The sequence below is a fragment of the Apodemus sylvaticus genome, chromosome 2 (genome assembly GCF_947179515.1).
Source record: "Apodemus sylvaticus chromosome 2, mApoSyl1.1, whole genome shotgun sequence".
NCBI lineage: Eukaryota > Metazoa > Chordata > Mammalia > Rodentia > Muridae > Apodemus > Apodemus sylvaticus.
Window position 1 is genome coordinate 73428317 of NC_067473.1, and position 25123 is coordinate 73453439.

The window sequence follows — 25123 nt, forward strand, 5'->3', positions numbered from 1 at the left end:
TCCTTTCCCTTCCCCAAACACAATCATTGTTTGTCATGGTACCATATCCCAGACTACAGACCCTGTCATCTGAAGTAAAAATTTTTAACGCAAAAAAAAATTTTTTTTAACGCGATTTAGAAGGGCTGGCAAAGAGGCAAAAATAGTCAAAGGGGTATTGAATAGGCAGCGGTTTTTTCTGTAACTTTAACAAGTGGCCATCCAGCAAGTCTGATGGTGTAAGCTCTTCTTAGTGACAGATGGCCTAAATCTCCAAATGCTACACCAAGCCCAGACAGGAGAAAGACACTTAAAGCAAAACAGCAACGAGGTGCTTCACGTGCTGTAAATTGTCTTTCTTTTTTGAAAGGTTTTGAGAGGATTTTGTGGCTTAGGGATCACGGGTCCCCGGCTTGAGGCCTAGGACTTACCCTGAGATGCTACTGGAGATGAGATTGAACTTTCAGTCTGCCTTTTCCATGTTCCGGGCCTGTCTTTGGAGTGTGAAGGAGGAAATTCACTCAGCTGTGCTGGGCAGAGATGGTTAGTGGTCTCCGCTCAATTATGTGTTATGACATGTCGGCATACAAAACCAGTGGAGCTCACGTAGGCCAGAGTCACTAAGGAACTACGCTGGGGTGGCCAGGAGAAAAATCATTCTTCCTCGGAATAGCGCAGATGAGGGGAGTCCCCTGCAGACATTTTTAGGAGAGGAGAGCAGAAAAGAACAAATCCTGGGTAGGGTGGCTTCAGCTGTGGCTCCAAGCACCTGTTTCAAAGAGCAGTTGAAGCTCCACAAACTTCTCTTTGAGTTTTTCCCATACAATTATCGAAGGGAAGGACGAGGGCTCCAGGAAAGAAAATGTGTCTCAAAGTACAGCCTGAGGACTGTGTCTGCACCACACAGACATTAGCACAAATGAATCCAGGGATGGTGGGACCAACACGTAGTCCATACATCATACATATATTTAAGCCTAGCCTTTGTCAGGCATTACTGAGGCCGCCACCATCAGCGGGAGAGATCAGCAAACAAATAGTCACATAAAATATGGTGATGCAGATCAGTTGGCGGTGAGCCACTGTGCCCTGGCCCTCAGCCACTCAGTGTAGGGTTTACACGACTGCGGCCAATGGGGAGAAACTGGTCCCTTTTTATCCACGCATCCCAACCTGGCACCTGTACAAGACGCTCTCAGAAAGCGCCGGATGCTGTAGGAAACGCAGGAGTGGATGGTTGGTTATTTGGATGAACGGTTGTTTGAACCTGAGCATGCGCAGCCGCAAGCCTAACAGGATGTAGCGAACGCCAAGTGTGTGCCTGAACCTGAAGTGCTAGAGGTGTGAGGGACGGAGCAGTAAAGGAGAACCCTCGCCACACCTCCTGAAGCCACGCCCCAAGCACGGGGCCTTCTGGGAAGTGTAGTTTGCGCTTGCGTCGTTCTCACTGTGAGGCTGGGGGCTGCGGGCGGAAGCGGGACCATCCCTCCCGGGATGCGAAGAGCCGGCCCGACCCAAACGAGCCAACTCTGCGGCTCTCGGTGCAGCGAGTTCCCCGGCCCCGCTCCCTTTCGTGAAGAACTGGGCCGCTGTCCCCGAGGGTCTCGAGGGTCTCCGTGCAGCCTCCAGCCAGAGCCGCACCGGAAGCTGGGTGGGCCAGGGAGTCGCGAAGCTGAGTTCCGCCATGGCGCTCCAGGTAAGACGAGCCGTTGCGGACCGACGGACGCTGCGGTCGGGCTTCTCGGTTCAGCGCGTCTCCCGGGCACCAGGCCCGAGAGGAGCCGTCACCGCCGACTTTGAGCTTGGGTGAGCCGATCAAGGTCGGCCAGTGCCCAGGATTCCCTAGCCAGAAGTCTAGGGCTCTCCCCTTCTCCCAGGACACACGGACGGACCTGGAGCTTTTTTTTTTTCAACCTAGGGAGCTCATTCCTTTGGCTTTTCAATACAAGATACCGTGAGTGGGTGTGCACGATCGAAGCCTCAGCAGGTCTTGGGGGGAATAACTAAATCAGAGATTTATTTTTGTTAAGAATCAGAATCTCGGTGAGTTGAGCCGAAAAAGTGGGGAGGAAAAAAAAAACAGATCGAAGTTAATGCTGGTAAAATGTGTCAATCCCAGAGCTGAAGAAGAGCCCCATCAGCTGTTGTGGCCTAGGTACAGTTTGGATAGGGTCATAGGCTGTGAAGATGCCAGGGCAGTTGCTGCACTGCCTTCTGGGTAGACACTCACTCAGAGTCAGATGTGCAGTTTTGGTGTCCACGAGCTTTGGCCAGACTTAGGCAGCTGTGTTGAGGTCGTGGTTAGACATCACTAATACCCAACAAGAATCACCGGAGAAACGGTAAACCAGGTAAATCGGATATTGTCTGGCTCCCAAGCAACCTTTTCAGCTTTGACTGACAGATAGCCCAAGGACACTCTGGCTCAGAAACAACCACTGGCCCCCATCCTAGAGTATGCTTATTTGGGTTTTCTGTAGATGAGGGAATTGGACCATCTCTCAGACCTGATGTTCAAGGAAGAGTATCCACATATTCTGTAGCTGCCTAGAGAAGAGGGTCAGGCAGGGTCTCTGGGAGTACAGGGTCACAATCTGAGGGAGACGGGCAGGGAAGGTCTGAGAGCTTTCTGTTCAGTGTGACAGGGGTGACAGAATCACAGGGGTGTATGCACAGTTAGCAGGTGGGCACAGTGAGTGGCAGCATGGTACAGGGTCAGACCCTGGTAGCCTGAAGCATGCTGGGTCCAGGGGGCTGGGCTGACACGAGACTGAGTGCTGAGACTGCATTTTCATACAGAGACCGACACAGCAGAAGTAGTTTCTTAGGAAGCCCACCATGGCAGTTATGAGCAAGGAGACTGATCATCTGCAGTGGTCTTAGTTAGTCCCGGAAGGTTTTCTTCTGATGCTTGGGCAGAGGCCTGGATGGCAAACCAGTGGTAGCTAACTGGTTAGTCTCCTCATCCATACTGCCTCTTCCCCTCCTTTCAGACTCCCTGTCTTTCACACATATCTACTCTTCCTTTGCCTTTTATTTTTTTATTTATACTTTTAGAGACAGAGTCTCATGTGGCTGAAGATGACCTTGACCTGATCCTCCTACAACTACCTGGAATCATAGGCATGTGCTACCATATCTGGCTTTGGGTGGCACTGGGACTTAATTGCAGTGCATGCCAGGCAAGCACTTTACCCCTGACCAGCATCCCCGGTTTCCCTTCTTCCACTTGGGAGAGCTCTGCGGGGAGCATCCCCCCACTCACAGCAAGTTCCCATCCACATCAAAACAAAGCACTATCAGTCAGTGCGGATTGCCTTTTGAGGCTAGGTTGGAGAGAGGCCTGGAAAATATCGCATGCAAAAGCCTAAAAGAGGCAGATATATTTAGCCTTGAGATAAAGAGCCACATACACTGCCCCCCAAAGTCAGGAGTGTGTAGAAGAGCCGGAGGTGACAAGCAGTGCTCTGTAAATGGATGTTAGGCAGATAGGCGTGGCTATAGTGACACTAGTCACAGCACTTGATGGGCCCCAGCATTTATTCTAGGTTTATTCTAGCCTATCGTAATTAATACTGTCTGTACAGTATGCATATGAACTAGGATAGGATCCACTATTAAGGGTGAGTTTGCTCAGATGGGTCAGCCATTGGCTGAAGTCCCATCCCAAATATGGTATCATTTCATGCACCTAAGGTTGCGGTTCTCACAAAGGGCTGGCTTACACTAAGCAGGCTCACAAAAGACTAATAAAAATGCTGTAGTTTGACAATGTCCTCTGAATTTCACCTGTTAGAAACTTAGTGTCATGTGTTGATGCTTTGTGGGGAGGTCTTTGGAGTCACTGGGTGGTCGAGGGGTAGCCTTGTCATTGGAGTCACTGGGTGGTCGAGGGGTAGCCTTGTCATTGGAGTCACTGGGTGGTCGAGGGGTAGCCTTGTCATTAGAGTCACTGGGAGGTCGAGGGGTAGGTAGCCTTGTCATTGGAGTCACTGGGTGGTCGAGGGGTAGCCTTGTCATTGGAGTCACTGGGAGGTCAAGGGGGTAGCCTTGTCATTGGAGTCACTGGGTGGTCGAGGGGTAGCCTTGTCATTGGAGTCACTGGGTGGTCGAGGGGTAGCCTTGAAATTGGAGTCACTGGGAGGTCAAGGGGTAGCCTTGTCATTGGAGTCACTGGGAGGTCGAGGGGTAGCCTTGTCATTAGAGTCACTGGGAGGTCGAGGAGTAGCTTTGTCATTGGAGTCACTGGGAGGTCGAGGGGTAGCCTTGTTTAAAGGCCTTTCTGGCTCGCTTGCTTTGTTTCCTCACCAAACTGTCATGCACGGTACGACATGGCGACGTGGCAGGGAGGCCGTCAACTTGGGCTCTTGACCTTGGGTTTCCCGGCATCTGCAACTGTTAAGAAGTCAGTTTATTTTCTTTATAATTACCCTGTGTCAGGTATTCTGTTACAGTTAGTAGAAATACAGAGAGGAAGGAAGCCAGGTGCTTACTTTTAGTGAAAAATGGAGCTGGCAAGCTGAAAATGCGTGAAGATACGGCTGTTGAAGCATCTGACCACCTGTCTTCTTTGTATTTCTTTATTAGAATACCCAAGATGGGTCACTTATAAAGAACAGGTTTCGGCTGGATATGGCAGTGCGCACCTTTAATCCCAGCACTTGGGAGGCAGAGGCAACTGAATCTCTTATGAGTTTAAAACCTGCCTGACCTACATAATAAGTTCCAGGACAACTAGGGCTACAGTAGTGAGGCTGCCTCGCAAAAAGCAAACAATAACAAACCGGATTTTCCCCCATAGTTCTAGCTGCTGAGAACTCTAAAGCAAGGGGCAAGGAGCTGGCATCCAGCAAGGATCGCCTTAATGTGGGGGTTAGCCACGTTTCTGGTTGTCCTGACAAAATATCCAGCAGGAACACCTAGAAGAGGCTAGGTTGGCTTTGGCTCGTGATTTCAGGGGGTTCAGTCATGGTCATTTAACCCCTGTACTTGGGCAGAACAGTGTGGCAGCAAAGTGTGTATTCTCTAAGTCTTGATGGTTGTGAGATGGGGGGTTGACATGAAGGAACCAGGAGTACTACACCCCAAAGTGTAATACTACCTCCAGTGATATATTAGGTCCTCTTTGTAAAGTTTCTATAACCTCCTAAAGTCATTCGGCAGACAGGGAACAAGCTTTTAAAACATGAGCTTGTGGGCACCAGGAGACTCGTCACGTTCAGCCAATAGCACTGTCATCCCACAGCAGAAGGCAGAAGGGCAGAAGAGCATGAGTAAGAGGAAGAAGAGGCTAGCCCCACCTTTTTATTACTTCCCCCAGATAATGGCCTTAATCTACGCATAGCCTAATCAATCACTGTCTCACCTAGAGTGGACCCTGCATCCGGAGGCCCAGTGCTAGTGGAGAGCTGGCTCCTAAGCACACAGGTGCTGGGCAAGCTCTGCAGCTGGCAGCATGGCGCTGTGGTGGCCTGAGCGTGGCGCTCTGGTGGCCTGAGCCATGCTGCTGTTTAGGAGGTTCTGCTGTGTAGGCCAGCATACATGTCATGTGGCCAAGGCTGTCCCTGTGCTGAACTCGAGTCTGTAAACTCACGCTGTGCTGCAGGCACAGCCTTCCTCTGGCAGGGTAGGGAACACTTGATCAATTCCAGCTCTCGGAGTCGCAGGCCCATCGGGTTGGGTCTCTGTTGCCGTGGCATGGCCTCCCTTTGCAGTGATTCCCTTAGCCATCACAGGAGAAGGTCGGGTTATAAATGGCTTCTGTTCTGATTTTATGACCCCTTCTTGATGGTGAAACTTCTCTGATAGCTGTAGCTGTCTACTTAGTGCATGGGGTGATGCATGGTCATACATCGTAATTTGTGTGACTTTAGGATACGAGCATTCATCACAGCAGCACCTGTACATGTTTAAAGTGTGGGAGTAAAACATGCAGGAGGCCTGCCCACGCCCGTTTGCGCCCTGTGCCTGTTGTGACAGCCCTGGGAGTCTGCCCCCCCACATCCCCATGGTTCCCAAGCTTTGGCTGCTGGGATGCCAGAAGGGAGGGGGGAAGAGGGCAGCACCGGAAGGGACCAGAGGACACAGCTGTAGCAGAGATGCCAAAGGGTGGCTAGAAAGTGATGGGTAGACTGCACGGAAGGGGGAGGGGGTAAGATGGCCAAGTGTAATGGGGTCCTGTGGGGGGCCCCCAAGAGCACCTGAGGCTTAGAGACACCCGTGAGGATTTACACTCAGCAGGTACTTGGCTCCATAGCTGTGTCCATGACAGTGGAAAGACATCTGACAAATCCAGCCATCAGCGAAGGGGCTGTATTTTGGGGTGATGTTAGGGGACATTTGAGGGCGGGTTTCCAGAGGCCTCCAGTGCAGTCACTGGGAAACACTTAACTCCTATAGCACGACATAGAATGCCCACTGGGAATCTTGCCGGACTCTAGACCCAGGGTCGTTTGTGAGAACAGGTCACTCAGTCAGCTAGCATTTGACTCCGGTGCAGAAGATATGCTTTCAGCACAAACTACAGCACACAGATTGCCTCTGTGGCCGGTCCTTGTCACTTTGTGGGTTCTTTTTCCCACCCTTTATCCCCCTCTTGTATCACCCACTATCACTAGATAGGAGAGAAAGGATAGAGGGGAGACAGAAATACAGACCGCTAATTCTGATTTCTTTCCTTTTGTTTTTCTTTGACCCTGCTACCAACAAACTGCCACCAAACCCCCTGAATGGCCGCCAACTCCACCTATTGAGGCTCTCCCCCTCCTGTATCACCCACTATCACTAGATAAGAGAGAAAGGATAGAGAGGAGACAGATAAAGACCGCTGATTCTGATTTCTTTCCTTTTGTTTTTCTTTGACCCTGCTACCAACAAACTGCCACCAAACCCCCTGAATGGCCGCCAACTCCACCTATTGAGGCTCTAGCATTTCTATACCCACTGAAGATTCTCAGAATTCCAGATGTCACACAATCGCAGAAACTATCTGCAGCTGGCAGAACCATGCCTCTGATACAGCACAAGGCAAATCCTAGTCAGCTGCCGCGGAGCAGCCCCATAGCCCCACACCTGCGATTAAACAAAAAGATATTCTTATAATATTTCTATATATTTTTTAAAGATTCCAGAATTCTCACTACAAGCCTCTGCTAACCTCTAATTGGTTAGGTAGAAACCCTTTGAGACGCACGGTCCCAGGTGCCTGCCTGGGGCCACCTGGTGCTAGGCATTTTGAAGGGCAGCAGTGCCATGCCTACCCTGTTGGCTCTTTAGTGCAGAACCTAAGATTGTCCACATTTTGTGTGCTAGGAGGACCACAAGAAATGCAGAATGGCTCCCTGCGAGAGGTGTGTGGAGTGTGAGATGTCCCTGAGGGATAGTGGCATTAGTGGGCCAGAACCACAGTTAAGCCTAGGGAAGAGTCTGCTGTGTTGCCCAGCGGGCCATACAGATGGTTGGGAATGCACAGGGAGCCCAGAGGCAAAGGACGCTGCCTCTGGATGCCAACAGTCACTGCAGATGCTGTCCCTGGCCAGATGTGTGACTGGAGCCCAACCACTTCAAAATGCCAGGGCTCTGAGTATATGAGTCCGTGTGTGCACGCTGGTAGCTGTCAGCTGTCAGGAGTGACAGGCTGAGAGATGGTGGGGAATGACAAGGCTGCCAGTTAGTAGCAGAGATGGTTTTTAAAATCAGTGACATAAATGCATGAGATAGGCAGTAGAGTCTCCTCTGCTTTATTAGAAATGTCCCCATTTTCTTTACAGTTCCTTCCTGCAAATCATGCTTGGTTCTAACCTCGATGGAGTCTTTCCTTAATTTACGTCTGTAATTCACTTCTGTGTTGTTTGCATGGTTAATTCCTGCCATAATTGAAGCTCCTGCCTATCAGATGTTGGTCATCGGCTGAGTTTTCATGGCTGTTTTAATGACTTGTAAAGTAAGAGCTATTGCTCTCATCTTACCAAGCCATAGGAAGCAGAAAGGGAGCATGGCAGCTAAGGGTGTGGAGTGTGGATGTAAAGAAGTGTCTCCTGAAGCTCCTGGGTTTCTCCTGAGCAGGGCCCTAAGGTCCACACTGCAAGCTTTCGGGGCCAAGCAGCCATAGTGGGAGGGCTGGGTAGGCAGCGTGGTGAGGTGGAGCCACTGCACTGCAGCCCAGGAGGGCTTCGTGGACGTCACCTCTTGCTGCATGCTGCTCCTGCGTGAGCCTGGTAGTGGTGTCACAGCTCTCCACAGTGGAATTGGCCAAGGCTGTACCAGGGTTTGTGGGGAATTACAGCTATGAAGGGCCGGTAGGACTGGAGAAGTGGAGGTGGGTTGTGCCCAGCAGCTAGGAACCTGGGCCCCACAGGAGCGGAGATCAAGGGCCCTCAGCACAGGCCAGGCCTGTGAGTGCCGGGCTGGCCTGCTCCCTGGCTGACCGGTAGGAAAGGGTCAGTCGTCCCTAGATCTTCAAGACTTCCTGAGGTTTTTGTTGCTGCCCCTCCCCTTGTTTTTTGATGGTGTTTAATTTCTGACATGAATTATGTCATCCCTGCTGAAGAGCATTAAGTAGGCGTTTCCTTTGCTCTGTGGGTTGTTTAACCCCAGTTCAGGAACCTAAAATGGAAAATGCTCCAAAGGGCAGGCTTTTGCGCCCTGCAGTGCCACTGTGAAGACCTCCATCTGAGCTCCTTCCTATAAATGCTTGCAGTCAAAATGCAGCGTACCAAACACATTGTAAAAGTTACCATCAACTCGGTATATGCAAAAGGACGCAATTGAGTGTCGTTTCTAAAATAACTCATTATGTACATAAAAACACTCAAAAACAAAGATTCAAAACTCATCTGACCCTAGGAATTTGGGATAAAAAATACTAGACCTTGGTAACAAGCCGGTTGTTAGCTGATGTCCCCCTTTCAGGACCTCGGTGCTGGAGTTCCAGGTCCTCAGACATTCTCTTATTAGCTGACACAGCAAATGTAGGCTTTGCCTGCAACCTTGGGACTAGTTTCATCTTCCCACGTTACCCCCGTGGTGACCATGTTTCTATAAAGTTGCTGGCAGCACATCTTCCTGGGTACCCAGCTAACCCCAGCATGTCCCAGGAACTGCTGCTCCCGGGCCAGGTCCCACCCATTTCTGCACTGCCTGTTCCCAGTATCTACCAAGAGACCCATGTGGCTCCCTGAGTTCCAAGGGACAGTTTGGGTGGGCCTTGTTGGCATGGCTGCAGCCAACCCCCCCGGAGACTGTACCCGCAGGTGCCCATCAGCTTCAAGGACTTGGCCGTGCGGTTCTCTGAAGAGGAGTGGCGGCTCCTGCAGGACGGGCAGCGGGAATTCTACAGAGACGTGATGCGGGAAAACTACGAGACGCTGGTGTCTGTGGGTGAGGTCCTGAGGCCTCCAATGCGGGCTGCAGGGACAGAAGAGGGGAGCCCGTCTGAATTTGGACCCGAGGCCCCTCCAGGCCTTGGTTTCCTCATCTGTGAATTGAGTTTTAGGGGAGTGTTCAGAGCTCGAAGCTGCCCAGGGCCACGCTTTGCTCTGTTACTTTGCTTGTTTCTGTGAGCCAGAGCGGGGGTCTGCGTGCAAGGCTTTAGGGGTCTATATTTGATGACTGCACAAACATATAGAAAGCTATGCATCGATAAGCAGGCATCTGGGCCATCACATGACTGCGGGAGGGTAAAAGCCACTCAGTTCCCAGTGTAACCGCTTCTTCTTTCCCCAGGGACCTCTGAGCTGCTTCCTCTCTCTGCTTTCCTGTCACCTGCAGAGGCTGGAGGAGCCACACCAGGAGAGAGCCACCAGGAAAAGGGACAGAAGCCAGCTTTGGAGCACAGTTCCCAGGGTAGGTCCTCCCAGGAGACTTTGAGCACGTCCTCCTGGTCACAGCTTTGAGCTCCTAGGTTCTGCCCCTCAAATGACACTTTGATTTCATCTAACTCAGTCCAGAACCTCTGTTTTGTTTTGTTTTGTTTTGTTTCTTTAAGATGTGTTTATTTATTATATGTCAGTACACTGTAGCTGTCTTCAGACACTCCAGAACAGGGAGTCAGATCTCATTATGCATGGTTGTGAGCCACCATGTGGATGCTGGGATTTGAACTCAGGACCTTCGGAAGATCAGTCAGCGCTGTTAACCACTGAGCCATTTCTCCAGCCCAATCCAGTGCCTCTTGAGTCTTGCCCCTTATGCCTATGGGTTAGAGACTCATTGCGTGAGGTCTGTACCATAGAGAAATGCTCAGAATAGAACCTGGGGTCATGTCAGGAAGGATCTCTGCCTTGGGTCCCGCTCACTAGAGCCAGCCTACAGTTTAAACAATGGAGGTGGCACACGGGGCCTGGGGAAGGAAGGGGAGGTAGAAGACCAGATGAGGCCACAGGGCCCTTCAGTATAGCCCTTGATAGAAAGGAGACAGGAGGAGCTACTGGAGCTACTGGGCACAGAACCCTCTGAGTCCCGCACCCCCTTCTCTGAGCCATTTGCTCTTTGACTGTTCACCTGTGACTGAGCACGGGCTCCCACGCCTCTCTGCAGGAGAGCAGCCTCAGCAGAGCCTCCACCTCACAGCATTAGTGCAGCTGGTGAAGGAGATTCCAGAGTTCTTGTTTGGAGAAGTGAAGAGTGCTGAGGACTGCTCTGACAGTGGGAGCACCGGTCTGGATGGGGAGCAGACAAGCCCTGAGGGTAAGTCACACAAGCCACAAGAGTAACCTCACCACAATCCCAGTGTTGCACACACAGTCGCCTCCAGCACTGCTCTTGACCTGCTCACCGCGTTCATCCTCTCAGCTCCTGGGACCCACGTGGGAGCGGCTCTTGCCTTTTCTCGGTGTTCGTGTGGGTCCAGCCGCCTGGAGACCCCTCCCTGTCCGTGCACTTTGCATGGCGGTGAGCAGGGAGCTTGCTCGTCCCCGTTAGGCAGATGGAGAACAAGAGAGAAGCCGGGCTTCCTCCTGATGGGCAGTGAGGCCCAGGTCCTCTGGCCAGCCTTTGCTCGTCCTGCCTCACTGTCCGCTCTCTCCCTGTCTGCGTGGCCAGCTCAGTACTGCCCTACCCTGGAACATGCCCCTGTACCCTTTGCAGCTCTCTGTAGTTGGCACAGGAAGGGAGCGGGGGTGTAGAGTGGCTGTGTCTCAGTGCTCTGTGCTCTACCAGGACCTGGCCAAGACCATACATCCTGCAGTTTCAGAGCTCAGCAGCGGTAGCGCTCAGGCCACAGACTCCTGGCCGTGGTGAATGGAACATGACAGGGAAAACACTGGCAGCGCTAACGCACAACTTACCAGCTGCCATCTTCTCATCTCCCTACAGCAGCTGTGGTTGTGGAAGCTTGCCCTCCCCGAGGCCTGTTCAGTTCTCTTCCGGAGAGCCCTGCAAGCCACCCCAGCCTGGCGACCACACCCACGGGCAGCTCAACTTCCAGTGGCCCTCCTGGAGACTGGGCACACGGAAGCCCCTTACCTGCTAGTGAGTCTGACCTAATGTGTACGGGCCCCCGCATTGTAAAGGCCTCGCCCTGGAACCTGGCCTTAGACCCTGTGCCCTTTCGCTTTCTCTGCCTTAGCTTGCTCTGTAGCTAACTGGAAGCAAAGGCCTCTAAATAGTGAGAAAATGCACTTGGCCTCTGGTCTACAGACCAGGTGATGTGATGCTTAGTTCCAGATGGCCTGTCCCCCGTGTTGATCACTGAGGACTGTATATGCACACAGGGAGCTCTGAGCGGTTCCTGAGGTGCAGGCCCTGCAGGTCACTAACCTGTGTGCAGCTGGTCGGATGCTCAGCCTGACTCGGCAAAGCTAGCAGCAGGGCAGCAGTGCTCGTCACTGGAGTTTCTCTAGGGTCGCATTTTGTCTTTCAAAATTCTTCGAAATTGTCCTTGTCCGAATGTTGGTTTTATTTTTGGTTGTGAGCCCAGCTTTTTATGGCCGCACCATCCTCCAGTTCTGTTTTGGAGTTTTAACTTAGAATATTTAAAGGAATAAAGATTTAAAAGGACATTCCCAAAAAATTGTACTCCAGTTAGCTGTTGTTGCCCGTGCCATCTGTCTTACAAGAATCACATAGGAATCATGAGTACCAGCCTGACTGGTGGTATAGCTGTCGACTTCATCGGCTGGGCTAGATTCACAGACGGGGCTGAAGAAGGGTCTGGAGGCATTGGGCATGAACCATTTACAGCTAGACCAGGAGAGGGGAAGCAGCCTCCAGCCCTCCTGGAACAAATCCTCCAAAGATGGCCCCAGCCCGAGGCTAATGCTTAGGATTTGGGCGACTCTCAAAGGGTTGGAGAGTCAGAGTGGCCTATTCTCTAGGTAAAAGGATCTGGGGAGACCCAGGGTCTGAGTCCCTCCTCACACGGCCTTCTTTGTGTTTTGCAGTAGGAACTGATGACAAACCACTGTCTATAGAGAAGGGAGGTGTAGGAGCCTCGGCAGAGACATCCATGCCTTCCGCTCAAAGCCTGGGCCAGAGCAGGAGTCACCTAAGACAGGATAGAGGCAGCATGGGGACAGGTAAGAGCTGAGCGGGATCAGTGACGGTCAGGCCACTCACCCGACTGAGCTCCATGACATCCCTGTGAGCCAGTGCTCCTCAACCTTCCTAGTGTGACCCTTAAATAATTCCTCATTTTGTGGTCACCCCCAATCATAAAATTATTTTCTCGCTCATTTCTAACTGTAATTTTGCTACTGTTACAAAGTGTAATGTAAATATCTATATGCTAGTCCCAAGGGGGGTTGCAGCCCACTGGTTGAGAAGCGAATCTCTGAGATGATAAGCCTTGTGTGTTTGAATGGGTGGGTCACAGCTGCCCAGAGACGGTGGAGGTAGCTGAGAGCCCCGTGCTGCCTGTCAGGCCTGCACTGACCTTAGCTGCCTTGTACATGTGTAGGAACCCTTCCTGAGAACAGTCCATTGCAAGGCCTCATCAACTGTCTGAAGGAGATCCTTGTGCCCAGGCCCCAGCCCCGGGGGACAGCCCCGGACTTGCTGCCTTCTCTCCCTGACTTGAGTGTGTTGAAGCAGACCAGAGCTGAGGTAGAAGCTGGGAGCCTGCCCTGCCCGGGTGAGTCCCTGGGTACCAGGCCTGCCCAGGCCAAGGTCTCCACAGTCCCAGAAAGTTCAGATTGCCATTCATAGCTATTACTGTGTTACCTACTGTCTCCCATGATGTGTCCACTGCGGCTGATCCTCTGCCCCTACAATCAAGTATCTGAAGCCTACGGGCTCTTCCAAGGATAGCAGCAACAAACTAGATCCTATTTTCCTAACTGTTCCTTCTAATGTGAGAATGAGGAGAACTCAGCGCTCAAATGTCATTTCTGTCGGCATGAGTGAAGTGTCAGTGGATGCTCAGGTCTGCCCAAGGCTTTTCTCAAAAGACTGCCAAACTTTGAGCCTTGGTCTTGCATCTGTATAGGAGAGCTGTTCTATCCTCTGGCTTGGGGCGAACTTAACTACAGAATTACCCTCATCAATGAACATCACATGTGTCTGTCAAGGCCTGCTGTGCCATGAAGCTGAGCTGTACTCAGCTCCGAAGCTGCCAGCCCACTCCCTCAGTTTCCACCCTGAGCCATAGCTGCGCAGGCCCAGGTGCTGCCATTTAGAGCATCTACAGGTCCTAGCTTCTGTCCCTGTGATGCTCAAACGGCACCCAGAACAGTCCTTGTCTGTTTGTCCGGAGACTGAGGATACTGAACTTAAGTGAGACATATGCCTTTTCCCTTAGTGAAGACAGAGGCAGCACCTGGAGATTGTCCCCTTCAGGGCCTGCTGAACTGTCTGAAGGAGATCCCAAATGCCCCAGACCGGCGTCCCAGCCCCTCAGGAGCATCCGACTTGCAGCTGCAGGGGGATCCAGGGAAAGGGCGTTCTGGAGGTAAAGGCCAATCACTAGGTCAGTGGTGGGAGCTGGAGGGAAAGGGCTTGCTTTCCCTGCTCTGAGCACAGCCGTGTGGCCCTTCACAACAAAATCTGATGCCCTGTATCAGCATGTTAGTTAGAGGACCCAGTATCGGATTCCATCACTGTACAAAGAGCAAAGCAGCTGGAGAACCTTAGTCAGTGCTTCATAATTTTCCAAACTTGCTCTTGTTATAGGAGGTAAGAATACTAGAACTTTCAGAAAGGATCCTGGGGAGGTAGAGAGACATGAACTAGAGGGCAAGGGTTGGAACACAGTAGACTGCAACTGTGACTAGGGACTCCTGTTGTCCTGTGTTCAGCCTAGGAGCTATGACTAGAGGTTGGGGTTCCTACACATCTTCATCAATAAGCTCATTGTCCTCAGAACACAGCCTTGAGAGCATGGACAGGGTGGGTTTGAGCCAAGCCTGCTGCATGCATGGGAAGCAAAACCTGACCTGTTGCTGACCAGGGAGGGATTCCTTTTTTAAAATCTCCTAGAAAGCTCTGGTACCCAGGGGAGGGAGAGGTGTAACTTGAATCTTGCTTGGGATTGAGAAGTGATTATACCCAGAGCCAGTGACTATCATGGAGGCAGAGGAGCCTTGAAAGTCCCTCCTAATCCTATAAAGAGGAGCTTCTCAGGACTTACGATAAGTCCGAGCCTGAGATCAAGGCTCCCAGCAGTCCCCTCTCCCACAGAGCTGGGACGCCTGCAGACCCCTCCTCCCCGCCCCAGTCATGGGGCTGGAGCTGGCAGCATGCTTACCACGGTGAAGGTAGAAGATGGCTGGGCCCAGAGTCCCCCAGTGCCGGCATCCTGCCAGCTTAGCCGGCAAGGCTACAGCTCCTACTCCACTGGAGACAACCGAGAGGTCCGCGTGCCTCGCTGGGGCCCCATGACTCTAGGTAAGTTCTGGGTTATCTACCCACATATTCCAGTGGGAATGAGTTCCAAAGCCCACAGGAAAGCACCTGCTTCTCCTTTGGCCAAGGAGCCTTTTCCCTGCCTCTCCTCCCATGCTGGTACATTGTAGTCCATGTTCTTAGTCCATGCCCATGTGCAGGCAGCCCTCTGGTTTCAGGGCCTTCCTTTTGTGGTGAGGTCCTGGCTATAAAAGGTGGCCTCTGCATGTGGGTGGCTTTCCCACCCTTCTCAGAGTTGGGGTCAGCTTCCTTCCTTCTTTAGAAGCAGAAAGCACATTCAAAGTTCCTCACTGGAGGATCCCTGCTTGCTTAGCAGGTCCCTGGAGCCTGCTATGGAAGTATGCTGTGGGCGGGCCAGCAGCCAAGGGCCAAGCTGGGGTCTGGCAAGTAGGCCAGAGCTCAGCCGGAGAAGATGACAAGGTGGCCTCTCTTGTCCAGCCAGCAGGCCCTCAGGCTCACCCCTAGAAGCTCTGGAGGCCTGTCTGAAGGGCATCCCTCCAGGTGGGTCATCACCTCTTCAGTCACTAGCCGTCTCATGGTCCAGAAGTCCCCAGCCAGGAGATGCTGGCTCTCAGAGGTTTGAGCTACAGCAACAAGGATCTCACAGTGAAGGTACTGGGGCCTGGGTTGACAGGTCCTCCTGTGCGCACGGGAGGGAGATGCTGGCCGTCCTCTCTGAGCCTCCTCAAGGATATGTCCTTTCCTAACCCCTGCTTCATGCCTTCTCCCAAATAGCTCTCCAGGTTTGGTGAGAGCCAAATTCTACCCACCCACTTTCCCTGCTCTGCGGACTTCTTATTCCCAAGAGTATTTGCAGGGGGCAGCAGGGACGGCTAGGTAGACTTTTCATCGGTGCCATGGGAAACCCCAGAAGGGGACGGGGTTCTCTGGGCTGGGTGTCCTGGTGCCATATACTCTAAGACCCGAGGATTTCTCCAGCAGGCTCTGACTTGACCCAATTATCCTTCTCTCTGCAGAAGCTACAAGGGAGCCACTTCTGCCTCTGAGCTTGCAGGGGTACGTGAGAGAGGGGCCTGGGATGCAACCCTGTGGCTCCCAGGGTACCCCTACCAGCTTCTCCTCAGCCAGCAGCAGTGATGGGGATCTGGACTTCAGGAGCCCCAGGAGCAGCCAGGGCCAACGGCTTGGGAAAGGTGAGCTGGTCCCCCTGAGGTTGTAGTCCTCTGGGAAGGAGGACAGGTCCTTGCCCACGTTACTTCTGCCCAGCACCCAGAGAAGAGCTGGGAACTCCAAAGCAGAAGCAGACCCAGGGCTTGGCTTGGCCGAGCGAGAGGGTCTGCTGTGGTGCCCTGGCTCTGAGGGGGCAGGACAATGACGGCCATGTGTCCATAATTTCCCTTACAGTAAATGCTTCCCTAGTCCAGACAAAAAGAAGTGTCTGTAATACTAACTGACCTCCAACTTAGGGGAAATAGAGTGAGGAGCACAGAAGGCCGCCGCCTCCAGAGCTGTACTCAGTATCATGTACCTCTCTGGGCCCTGCCAAAGGAAGTCAGTCTGGGAACAATCATGTCTGCCTTATCCTGTTCATCTGTCCATCTGTGCCCTGGCCACATCCGTTGTTAATGGGAAGACCTAGAAATGTAGAATTGGCGTCTGCCTTAGTGGCGTGGCACCAGCAGTACAGAGTGACTCGGTTTAGTTTACCCGAGAGTTAAACAGGTCTACTGGGGCTTCCTTCGGGCACTGTGGGCGACTGTGAAAGCTCCGTTTTCTCACCGACCCCAAGGCCACACCTACCAAGCCCTTAATTTGTGTGGCTCTAAGTCATCCCAGAATCAGCATAAAGCTCAGCGCTGCCCTGGTGCCCTGCCCAGCTGTTAAAGCAGCAGAACCGTACTGAGGACAAGGACAAACCAGCCGAGTAAGTCGCATGTTTAGTGCGTCCTGGTCTGGCCTGATCGGAAGATTCTGCTGGCTTTGCCAAGCACTGCTTAATCTGGGCAGGATGGCTTACTTCGTCTTTGTCTGGCACAGACATAGAAGAACTAAGTAATATTTTGCTGCAAGTTCAGGAGACTGCCTTCATTGTGGAGCCTGCTTTTTTCTCTTCCTGAGTCCCATTGAGGCAGCCCCTCCCCCTGATCCCCACCCTCTGGCCCCTCCCCCTGATCCTCACCCCCTGTATACAACTCAAATGCCCTTCTGCTTTCAGCCTCCCCCACCCCTGTGAGTGTATCATGGCATATATATGGGAGAAGACAACTTGCCGGAGTCAGTTTTAAATTTTCCAGCACCCTATTGTTGTGGAGATGGAACTCAAGTGTTGTCAGGCTTGGCACCTTTGCTGCTGTGCCTCTTGCTTCTCAGTGTGCTGTGCTGCACCAGCTCCACATGACAGTCTCTTGCTTACAGCCTCTGCCCAGGCCCAGAGCAGACAGGAGGTGCCTCACAGAGGAATGTGGCCAGGGCTGTCTGTTAACCTTCTCCCTCTAGAATCTCACATAATCTAGTTCATGATACTTACATAAGACTTACGACTAGGAGTGCTGTCTGCAGTGTGTCTGAAACCTGTGGAGAATAGACTTCCTGTAACCTGATGTCATACTGAGAGGCAAGAAGGCCCACAGTTTGCCCTCCTTGGAAGAGTAAAAAAACCTTGTACGCATTTGATTATTAGGGTATCCTGAACACAGGAGGCAGCATCCCCTTGCCATGGTGACAGGCTGTTGTACAGAGGGAGCCTAAAACCTATACCTGAGACTAGACTCCTTCATTCTAGGCCCAAGGCAGACTTCTGTGTCGACTTTCTCAGGAGCAGCTGAGCCCAGGCTACCCCAAAGCCAGAGATGACAGGTGTTTGGGTCATGTCTCCATCTAGGACCCTCCCTGATGGACCAGAACATGTCCTGTATTCTGTGTCTCCTTCCTCGGCTCTAATTAGGGCAAAAGAGACAGCCCAGGGATTCACAGAGCACTGGCCACCCATCATAGACTGTTCACGTTTGACCCTCACAGGCTATCCACCAGGAAGCTCTCCACTCCAAGGCTTGGAGAACTGCCTGAGAGAGATCCCTGTTCCCAGGCCGCAGGCTGCCTGGCCTTGCTCCTCAGCTGTAAACAGGGGCTTGAAGAGAACAGAGCCTAGGAACTGGACTGCAGACAGAGAAGGTAACACAATGGTATTTGTGGATACTTGAGAGACGAGCAGTTCTTCCTCTCCTACACTGGCCTTGGCAGCGGTGTGGCAGCCCACAGGTCTCAGCTGAGCTGAGAGGATGCTCTGAAGCAGACTTGGGCAGAGCCCTGAGGGCAGACAGTCGCTTCCCCCCCCACCCCCACCCCCACCCCCACCCCCCCGCATGTGCAGACTCACTGGTAGTAAGTGATAGGCAGAGTACAGAGGCCCAGCGCCACTGTCTGCTGCTCTCCGGGCCAGAGCTTAGCTGACCGCGTGTCCTGACGTGGCTGTATCATGCCCTGTGGTCTGGGTGCTGAGCTGTATACCTCCCAAGTCCTATGGCTTAGGTTGGGAGTAAAGAAGTTTGGGTTGGTGCAGTGACCAAGAAGGGTTGTTCCCACCCCTGAACTTGTGTGCTAAAAGCCTGGAGGTGACAGAAAGTCTGTCCTCTCTGTGGCAGTATGAGATGCCATAGAACCATCGGGACTCTTCTCATTAAAACAGCATTGAGAGGTGAGGCCTGGGAGGCACCCCACCTCAGACAGCGTCCTGGAGAAGTACCCAGCAGGAGTCTGCATCGAGGCAGTCCACAGACCTGTACTCCCACCTGCCACCAAGTGACCACCAGGCCATGGCCACAAGAGGGTGAGCTTCCTTCAGGGTGTACATCATAGTTTCCCTCCTGCTAGTTTTTGTCAAGCCAATACCCTTCCCTTCTCTCTGTTTTCTATTTCTGCCCTACCTTCCTTCCCTTGTATGGAATATAGATGTGAACAGAAATAGGATGTTGTCTGGTCAGCCTGTGGTCTCTGCAGTGGAGATGCTGCTGGTATTGAGAGCCACACCTGTTGTTGACTGCAGGTGGCTCTAGCAGGACCATGCTAATTAGTCTTTGCAGTGGGTAGAAGGATGACAAAGCTCATCAGCGGCCCTCAGTAAACTGCCATCTTTTGCATGGTGCTGGGTAGAGGGTCTGCTAAGAAGTGGGTTGGCAGCCTGCTGCCCAGTAGGAAGGACGGCTGAGCTTATAAGACTCAAGACCTCACGGAAACCTGGTCAGGAGTAGTTTCTCCTGATCAGGGGTTCTAGATCTTCCGGGAACTTCGAGAACGCTGCAAAGCTCACTTAGCCAGGGATGTTGCTAGTGTCTGGCTTTGCCTCTCTGCCTATAACCAGCAAGTAAGTTATTCAGGATCCACTAGAGCCCAAATGGGGTGTGGCTGACAGGTGCTGTCAGGTACTAGTCGGGGAACTCTTCTTGGTTGTGTAGAGACAGCCACCATGCCTTCACCTCTGCACCGCCTGGAGAACTCTCTGAGGGGGATCTTGCCCGTGAGGCCCTTGCGTTTCACCTGCGTGACTGGCCCTGGCCCCAGTCCCAGCCCCTGCTCCAGCTCCAGCTTCAGCAGCTCCGATGGAGAAGACCTACGACCAGAGCCTGCGTTTTGGCAGTCACCCCTCCAGCGTGAGTCTGCCAGCAGAGGGCTGGGAGTGGCAGTAGGCTGCTCTTTGGGGTGCCTGTCAGTACTCTGATGTCAGCTTACTTATGACACAGAGAAAGGCCACCTTCCCTCCTGTAAGGACCCTGTTCGTCTGTGCCCTGGCCCTGGCGCATCTTCAAGGACCAGCAACAATAGCTGCCTTGCTGAAGACCCCGAGAGAGCGGAGCCCAAGGACGGCAGCAGCCTCAGTGCAGGTGAGCCTGGAGTCTCCCTGCTGACAGCCACAGGTCCCCAGTGGGCAGGGCTCCAGACTTCAGGCTCCGAGTTCCACTGTCATTTTGCTGGCTCTTATGAAAATGTTCTCCTAATTTTTTATGCTTTAGAGCCTGTAAGCTGAGCCAGAGAGAAGGTGAGCCCCTGAGCCAAGAACTGTGTGTGTTAGGGAGATCTTGGCAAACCACTGAATGATATATGTATTATATATATATGCACAGTATATATGTGTTGATTAATATATGCATAGATGCATATGTGTGCACACATATACACCATATAGTATCCAGTAATATTTTTAAGACATGACAGTTTTAACCAAAGAAATATCACACGTGATCTTTTTCATTGGTAAAGCGCTTATCTAGCACACATTAGGCCCTGGGTCTGACCCCCGACATCACATACACAGTGAGAGTAGGTCTTTTGAGATTGACCCAGAAGTATACAAATGACACCTGGTATTACAAGCCACTTTACTCTCCACCTGAGCTGTGACCCTGTGACCCAGACTTTGTTCCCACAGGAAGAGCAGAAGAGAAGTCCCACCCACCCAGAACAGAAGATGGTCCAGAGCGCTCGAGCCAGCCTGGCCCTGTCAGCCCTGCCGAAGGAAAAGGAGGTGGGGCCAGGGGAGCATCTTCAGAGGCCGCTGCGCTCGCAGGCCCTGGCCGCCACCTGTACAGGACTCTGGATGAGCCACGTTCCTCACATTTCCTTATAAGACACAAGGACTTAGTAGGAAGTAGCAGTGGGTCCCCATGTGCCACAGCAGGCCAGCCCTTACTTCAGTGTTAGGCTCCCCCGCATCTTGCATCTGACTTAATCATTGTTTAAAAGTTGAAGATTTTTCATTGAGGGTAGGAACGGGGTTGTTGGAGTGGTGCTGACCAAACAGCACGGTCCTAATGCCAAGTGCTGCTTTCTTCCTGCAGACGCAGCTGGGCGCCCCTGGCCTGAGCCCAAGGATACTGAAGACTCGAGGGACCTGGAGCCTGGACATAGACAACCCAGTGCGGCAGGTGAGCTGGTGGCTTTTCCCGCGTTTGCGGTACTTTAGTGGCCTCAGGGAGAATCAGAGCCAGGTCCCATAGTAAGGAAGTAAACGTGCTCCAAGTTCCTCATTTGCATTGTGGTTAGGAAAGTCTTTCCTTGAAGCCACTCAGTGCACGGTTCACCTTACCTCAGGATTTCCATGAACGTGCACAGGCTCACCTTAGCAGCAGTGAGAAGCATCTCGAGTCCAAGTTTGGGTTTGAAGGACTGAACCTCCGCAGCGCTGAGTGACCTAGCTAACATCCTGCACAAGGCACAGACTTCACATTGTACATTGCTCCAGGGACCCACAGTGACAGCAGGCAGGGTGATGTCCCCGGGTCCTGACTGTGCTGGGAAGACCTCGCAGGTTTGCAGGACCCGATGTCCGTGCCACATGCAGTTGTTTGCTCTTGTACCTGTGCTGGGCACCTTCTACGCCTCTGAGCTTGGCTCCTCTGAGAATGCAAGGTCTTGATGAGAGCCCGGCTGCCCTTCAGATGAAGCCTCGGACCACATTATTATTATCTTGTTTTGTGGTGGTTGTTAGTTTTTGGTTAGTTTCACCAAGTAACCCAGGCCACCTGGAACATATGATCCTCCTGCCTCGGTTTCAGATCCTTGCTTTAATTTAAAAACTTGATGAGACAAGATGTGAGTCCTTGGTCCACTCAGGCCATTGTGGGTCCTTCACTGTCTGCAGCCCTAATGGTACTGAAAAGACGAGGGGGGGCCTTGGTGGAAGGAGTAGGAGGGGGGCTTCAGCAGACAGCAGATCCCTCTTCCATTGTGGACCGAGTGGGTAAAGAATGCCAGGGCCTTGACCAGCACCATGTTGCCTGGGGTGAGGCCCACTCCAAACATGTGAGGCTGAAGAATTAGACCATTTTGGAAAAAAGGAAGCTAAGATTAAATTCTCTGCAAACCAGACCTTATGGGGCAGGATACTGGATACTAAAGAGGTCTCTGGGGCTAGAGGAAGGCTCCTTACATCTAAGCACTCTTTCCCACCCTTCGTCTGGTTTTAGCCAGGACCCAAGAGAAGCTGCTCTCTGGGGACCCTCTGGAGCCACCTAGCAAGTCTCCTCTTCCCACAACTGTCTTGTCAAATTGGTCACCCACTTCTCTTCAGCCACCATGCCCCTGCGGCAGGTCCTTGCAGCAGGAGCTGCATAACCTTGGTACCATCCTCACGGATAAGCTGGACCGACTTGCAGCAGCCTTGGCGGGCCTAACGAAGGATGTTGCAACCATGCGGACCCAGATGGATCAGCTACGAAGGCGCCCACGAAGCCTTGGACCAAAAGGTCAGGGTTCCTGGCCGCTGACCCTCCCCCAGAGACCTCGCTGGGTCAACAGACTGGACCACAGACATCTACCCTACTGGAGACAGAAGGGCCGCACCAGGCCCAGACCAAAGATCCTGCGGACCCAGGCAGAAGGCTGCAAGGCTGGTGACCACCCAGGACTCTCTAGAGGGAAGGGCAATTTGGTGCCTCAGCTCCCTCCAGAAGCTTCCAGCTTCGTAGAATCTTCATCCCAGCAGATCTCCTCTACTTCTGGAGGCCACACTGTGCTGACTGCACACCCACCTCTGGAACACACTGGATGCCACCAGAATCCCCTCTCCCCTTCAGTGCCTACTGCCTTGGTCCCCCTTGTGGCCTCTCCTGCAGCCAGTGCAGACACAGAACCTCAGGCTGCTAGAGTGGCAGCAGCCAGCATTCCAAGCCAGCCCAAGGAACCTAACAGCCTGCTAGGGGCAGCCCTCAGCAAAGACCTCTGGGGAGGCGACCACAGGGATCCAAGGTGGGGGGCCCATTGACTGTGCTGTTTGTCTGATCAGCCTTGCTCGGGATTCTGGGTGGCAGGGATGTCCTGGTGGGACCCTCTGGAGTTAACCCTCTCAGGCGGTCTGCTCTCCAGGGGTTGTATCTTCCTTCTACCTGTTCAACCGGCCCTCTCATTGCTGCTGTCGGTCTGGCGCTTTGCCTCTGCCGTGCTCCGCCTCCATGGTGTCTGCATGGAGCCGTGAGAGAGGCCCGCCTCAGCCGTGCCGCTGGCTTTCTTGGCTCAGGTTCAGTCAGTTGCTCTTCCTCCTTGGCAAAGCCGTCTAGGTTCCAGGTGGGTGTCGTGCATACCACATGTGCAGAGCTAGCTGCAGAGGGCACCACAAGGGCACCTTAACCTGCTCCTGATCTCAACACTAAAAGGCTAGCCTTGGTCTGTCTAGAGTGAATACTTTACAGATGTCATTTAGGGAGAGCCTGGTCTATTGTCCAAGCTGAATTTACTCCATGGATTCTAAAATTAAATATATTAGTTGCTAAGTAAAGACCATTGGCTTCTGTGGAAGGGTATTCAGAGGGGACAACACTTGGGCATGGCTGCCTGGATTGTCACCAGTGCGCTGGGAACTAGGCAGCTGCTGTTCCCCTCTTCTACACACACCTCATGAGAACTGAGCATGCGCAGTACAGCTGGGGACAGAAGCCACAGGGCCTCTGGGGAGAGGACTCCGCATGTGTCAGCCTCCAGCCTCCTGGGCTGGGTACACAGTGTCACACACTTGGTCAGTCTGGACAGCTTAAATCAGGGGCCCCAAAGCAAGTCCTGCCAGGCTTGGTTCTGCAGGGGACATTTGGCTCTGTTGAGGGCTCTTTTCATGCTCACATGACATCTACGAGTCTCTTCTCCAAATGCCCCTCATCCCAGGACACGGGATGTTTTAAATGGCACCTGTTCTCATTTGAACTTGATCTAAAGACTCTAGAGAGCATCACATTCTGAAGTCTGGGGAGGGGGGCACACTTTCTCCTAGTGCCTGGTGTCAGCCTTCTCACGTCGTGACAGTGGTGTCATCCAGGAAGTTTACATTCAAGAACCAGACAGTTGAGATTTAAAAAAAAAAAGTCAGAAGAAAACCATGTTTTAAGTATGTGTACAAGTTTGTGTTGGGTTGCATCTATCCCATTCCTCAGCTACATGCAGGCTAGGTGGGCTACAGCTGGCTGTGCCTGTTGGGATTAGACGGGGAGGAGGGCACCGTCTAGCTCATAATACACCTAAGACCTAGGCCAGTCTTGCTGACGAGATGTCACGCTGTCTGCCTCTGTCCTGGTGAGATACTTGTCACTCTATCACAGCAGCCCACCCTATACTGACTTGCTTCATGTCCTTCAGAGTTGTCCTGAGTTCCTTTGGAACCTAAGGCCTTTCGGGAGCTGTGCCTGTGCCCATAGGAGCGGGAAAGCCAGGGCCTGGGGCTGCGTGCTGAAGCTTTGGGTGCTTTGGCCTTGTCCTGGACAATGACAAGCAATTTCTTGTGGCTACTTTGCCCTGTGACACACTATAAAGTAGTGGTCCCTGGAGTTATCCAGGCCTGGGTGCCCCTCAGGTAGCCAAGCCCAGGCCATGCCCAGGGCTTGGTGAATGTGGTTTAAACAGACACAGTCACAAAAGAGAAAAGGTTTTAGAGCAGTGATTCTCAACCTGTGAGTCACAAAGGATCCACCCTATGAGGATCACATATCAGATATTTTACATTATAATTTGTAACAGTAGCAAAACTATTGTTATAAAGTAGCAACAAAATAATTTTATAGTTGGTGGTCACCACAACATGAGAAATTAAGTGGTTGCAGCTACTGTTTTAGGGACTAAAGCACTCCCCAAGAAGTCTGCCTAGACTAATGTAAGCTGTGCACAGCACATTGACTGAACAAGTCTAGCTCGTTGCCTACATGTGTGGTAGAAATCAAGTAGCTGCAGCTTCCACTGTGAGGACCGGGCAGCTGCATCTCCGGGTCAGTGGGGCAACGCTGAGGCTTCCGGCGCCAATGGGCAGGGCTAAGTCCCAGGTCCAGAGTAGACACGAGACATTCAACTTCATAATCCTACTTCAAAGAGTTGGGTAGTCTTAAATTGATGAGACAAATTGGAGTCTGGTATAAGTATCCCTGGCCAGGACAGGAAATTTGTCTTTTCTCTTCTAAATGCGAGACCTTGTTATCAGTCAGTGAAAGGGATGGCATGTCTGTCTGCCTTGCTGACAGCCAGCACCAAACAGCTTGCAGACCAAACAGCATTACAGGACAGTTGCCAGGGCCTGTTGTCTCCTGGGTGGTAGGTGCTTCCCCTGGCTGTGTCTGCTTAGAACAAATAACCGCAGTTGGGACCAAGCTCAGTGTAAGTGGTTCAGAGCTAACTGGACAGTCTAACGTGTTTAAAGAAACATTCAGCCTGGAACATCAGCTACTATGTGAACTGTGGATTTCTGTGATGTCAGCTACGTCACACCACTGGAAGGTCTCTAGGACCTGCTGCTGTCACAGCTGTTAATCAGCCTTCTGGACTCACTGGGTCCAGTTCCTGACAGGACAGTTCTGGGACAACCTGTTTAAACTCGGTGTAG

General features: G+C 52.4%; 1 protein-coding gene across 21 annotated transcripts; it reads left to right on the forward strand.

The window, feature by feature from the left end:
- Window positions 1–1301: 1301 nt before the first annotated feature.
- Window positions 1302–24251, forward strand: Krba1 (KRAB-A domain containing 1). Of its 21 annotated transcripts, none has more exons than XM_052173650.1 (20): window positions 1583–1675; window positions 3037–3910; window positions 3951–4014; window positions 4124–9357; window positions 9703–9822; window positions 10516–10665; window positions 11293–11448; window positions 12360–12494; window positions 12875–13048; window positions 13715–13882; window positions 14593–14799; window positions 15256–15429; window positions 15795–15971; window positions 17797–17949; window positions 18464–18604; window positions 19230–19424; window positions 19515–19655; window positions 20201–20296; window positions 20610–20696; window positions 21738–24249. In XM_052173650.1, exons 4-20 carry the CDS (start codon window positions 9324–9326, stop codon window positions 22532–22534), a joined length of 3105 nt encoding a protein of 1034 aa, XP_052029610.1. In that variant the 5' UTR covers window positions 1583–1675; window positions 3037–3910; window positions 3951–4014; window positions 4124–9323; the 3' UTR covers window positions 22535–24249. The 21 variants fall into 21 exon arrangements, with proteins under 21 accessions (XP_052029591.1, XP_052029590.1, XP_052029592.1 ...); XM_052173651.1 differs by having other exon boundaries at window positions 3037–3874; XM_052173642.1 differs by having other exon boundaries at window positions 3037–4195; window positions 4232–9357.
- The last annotated feature ends 872 nt before the right edge of the window (window positions 24252–25123 follow it).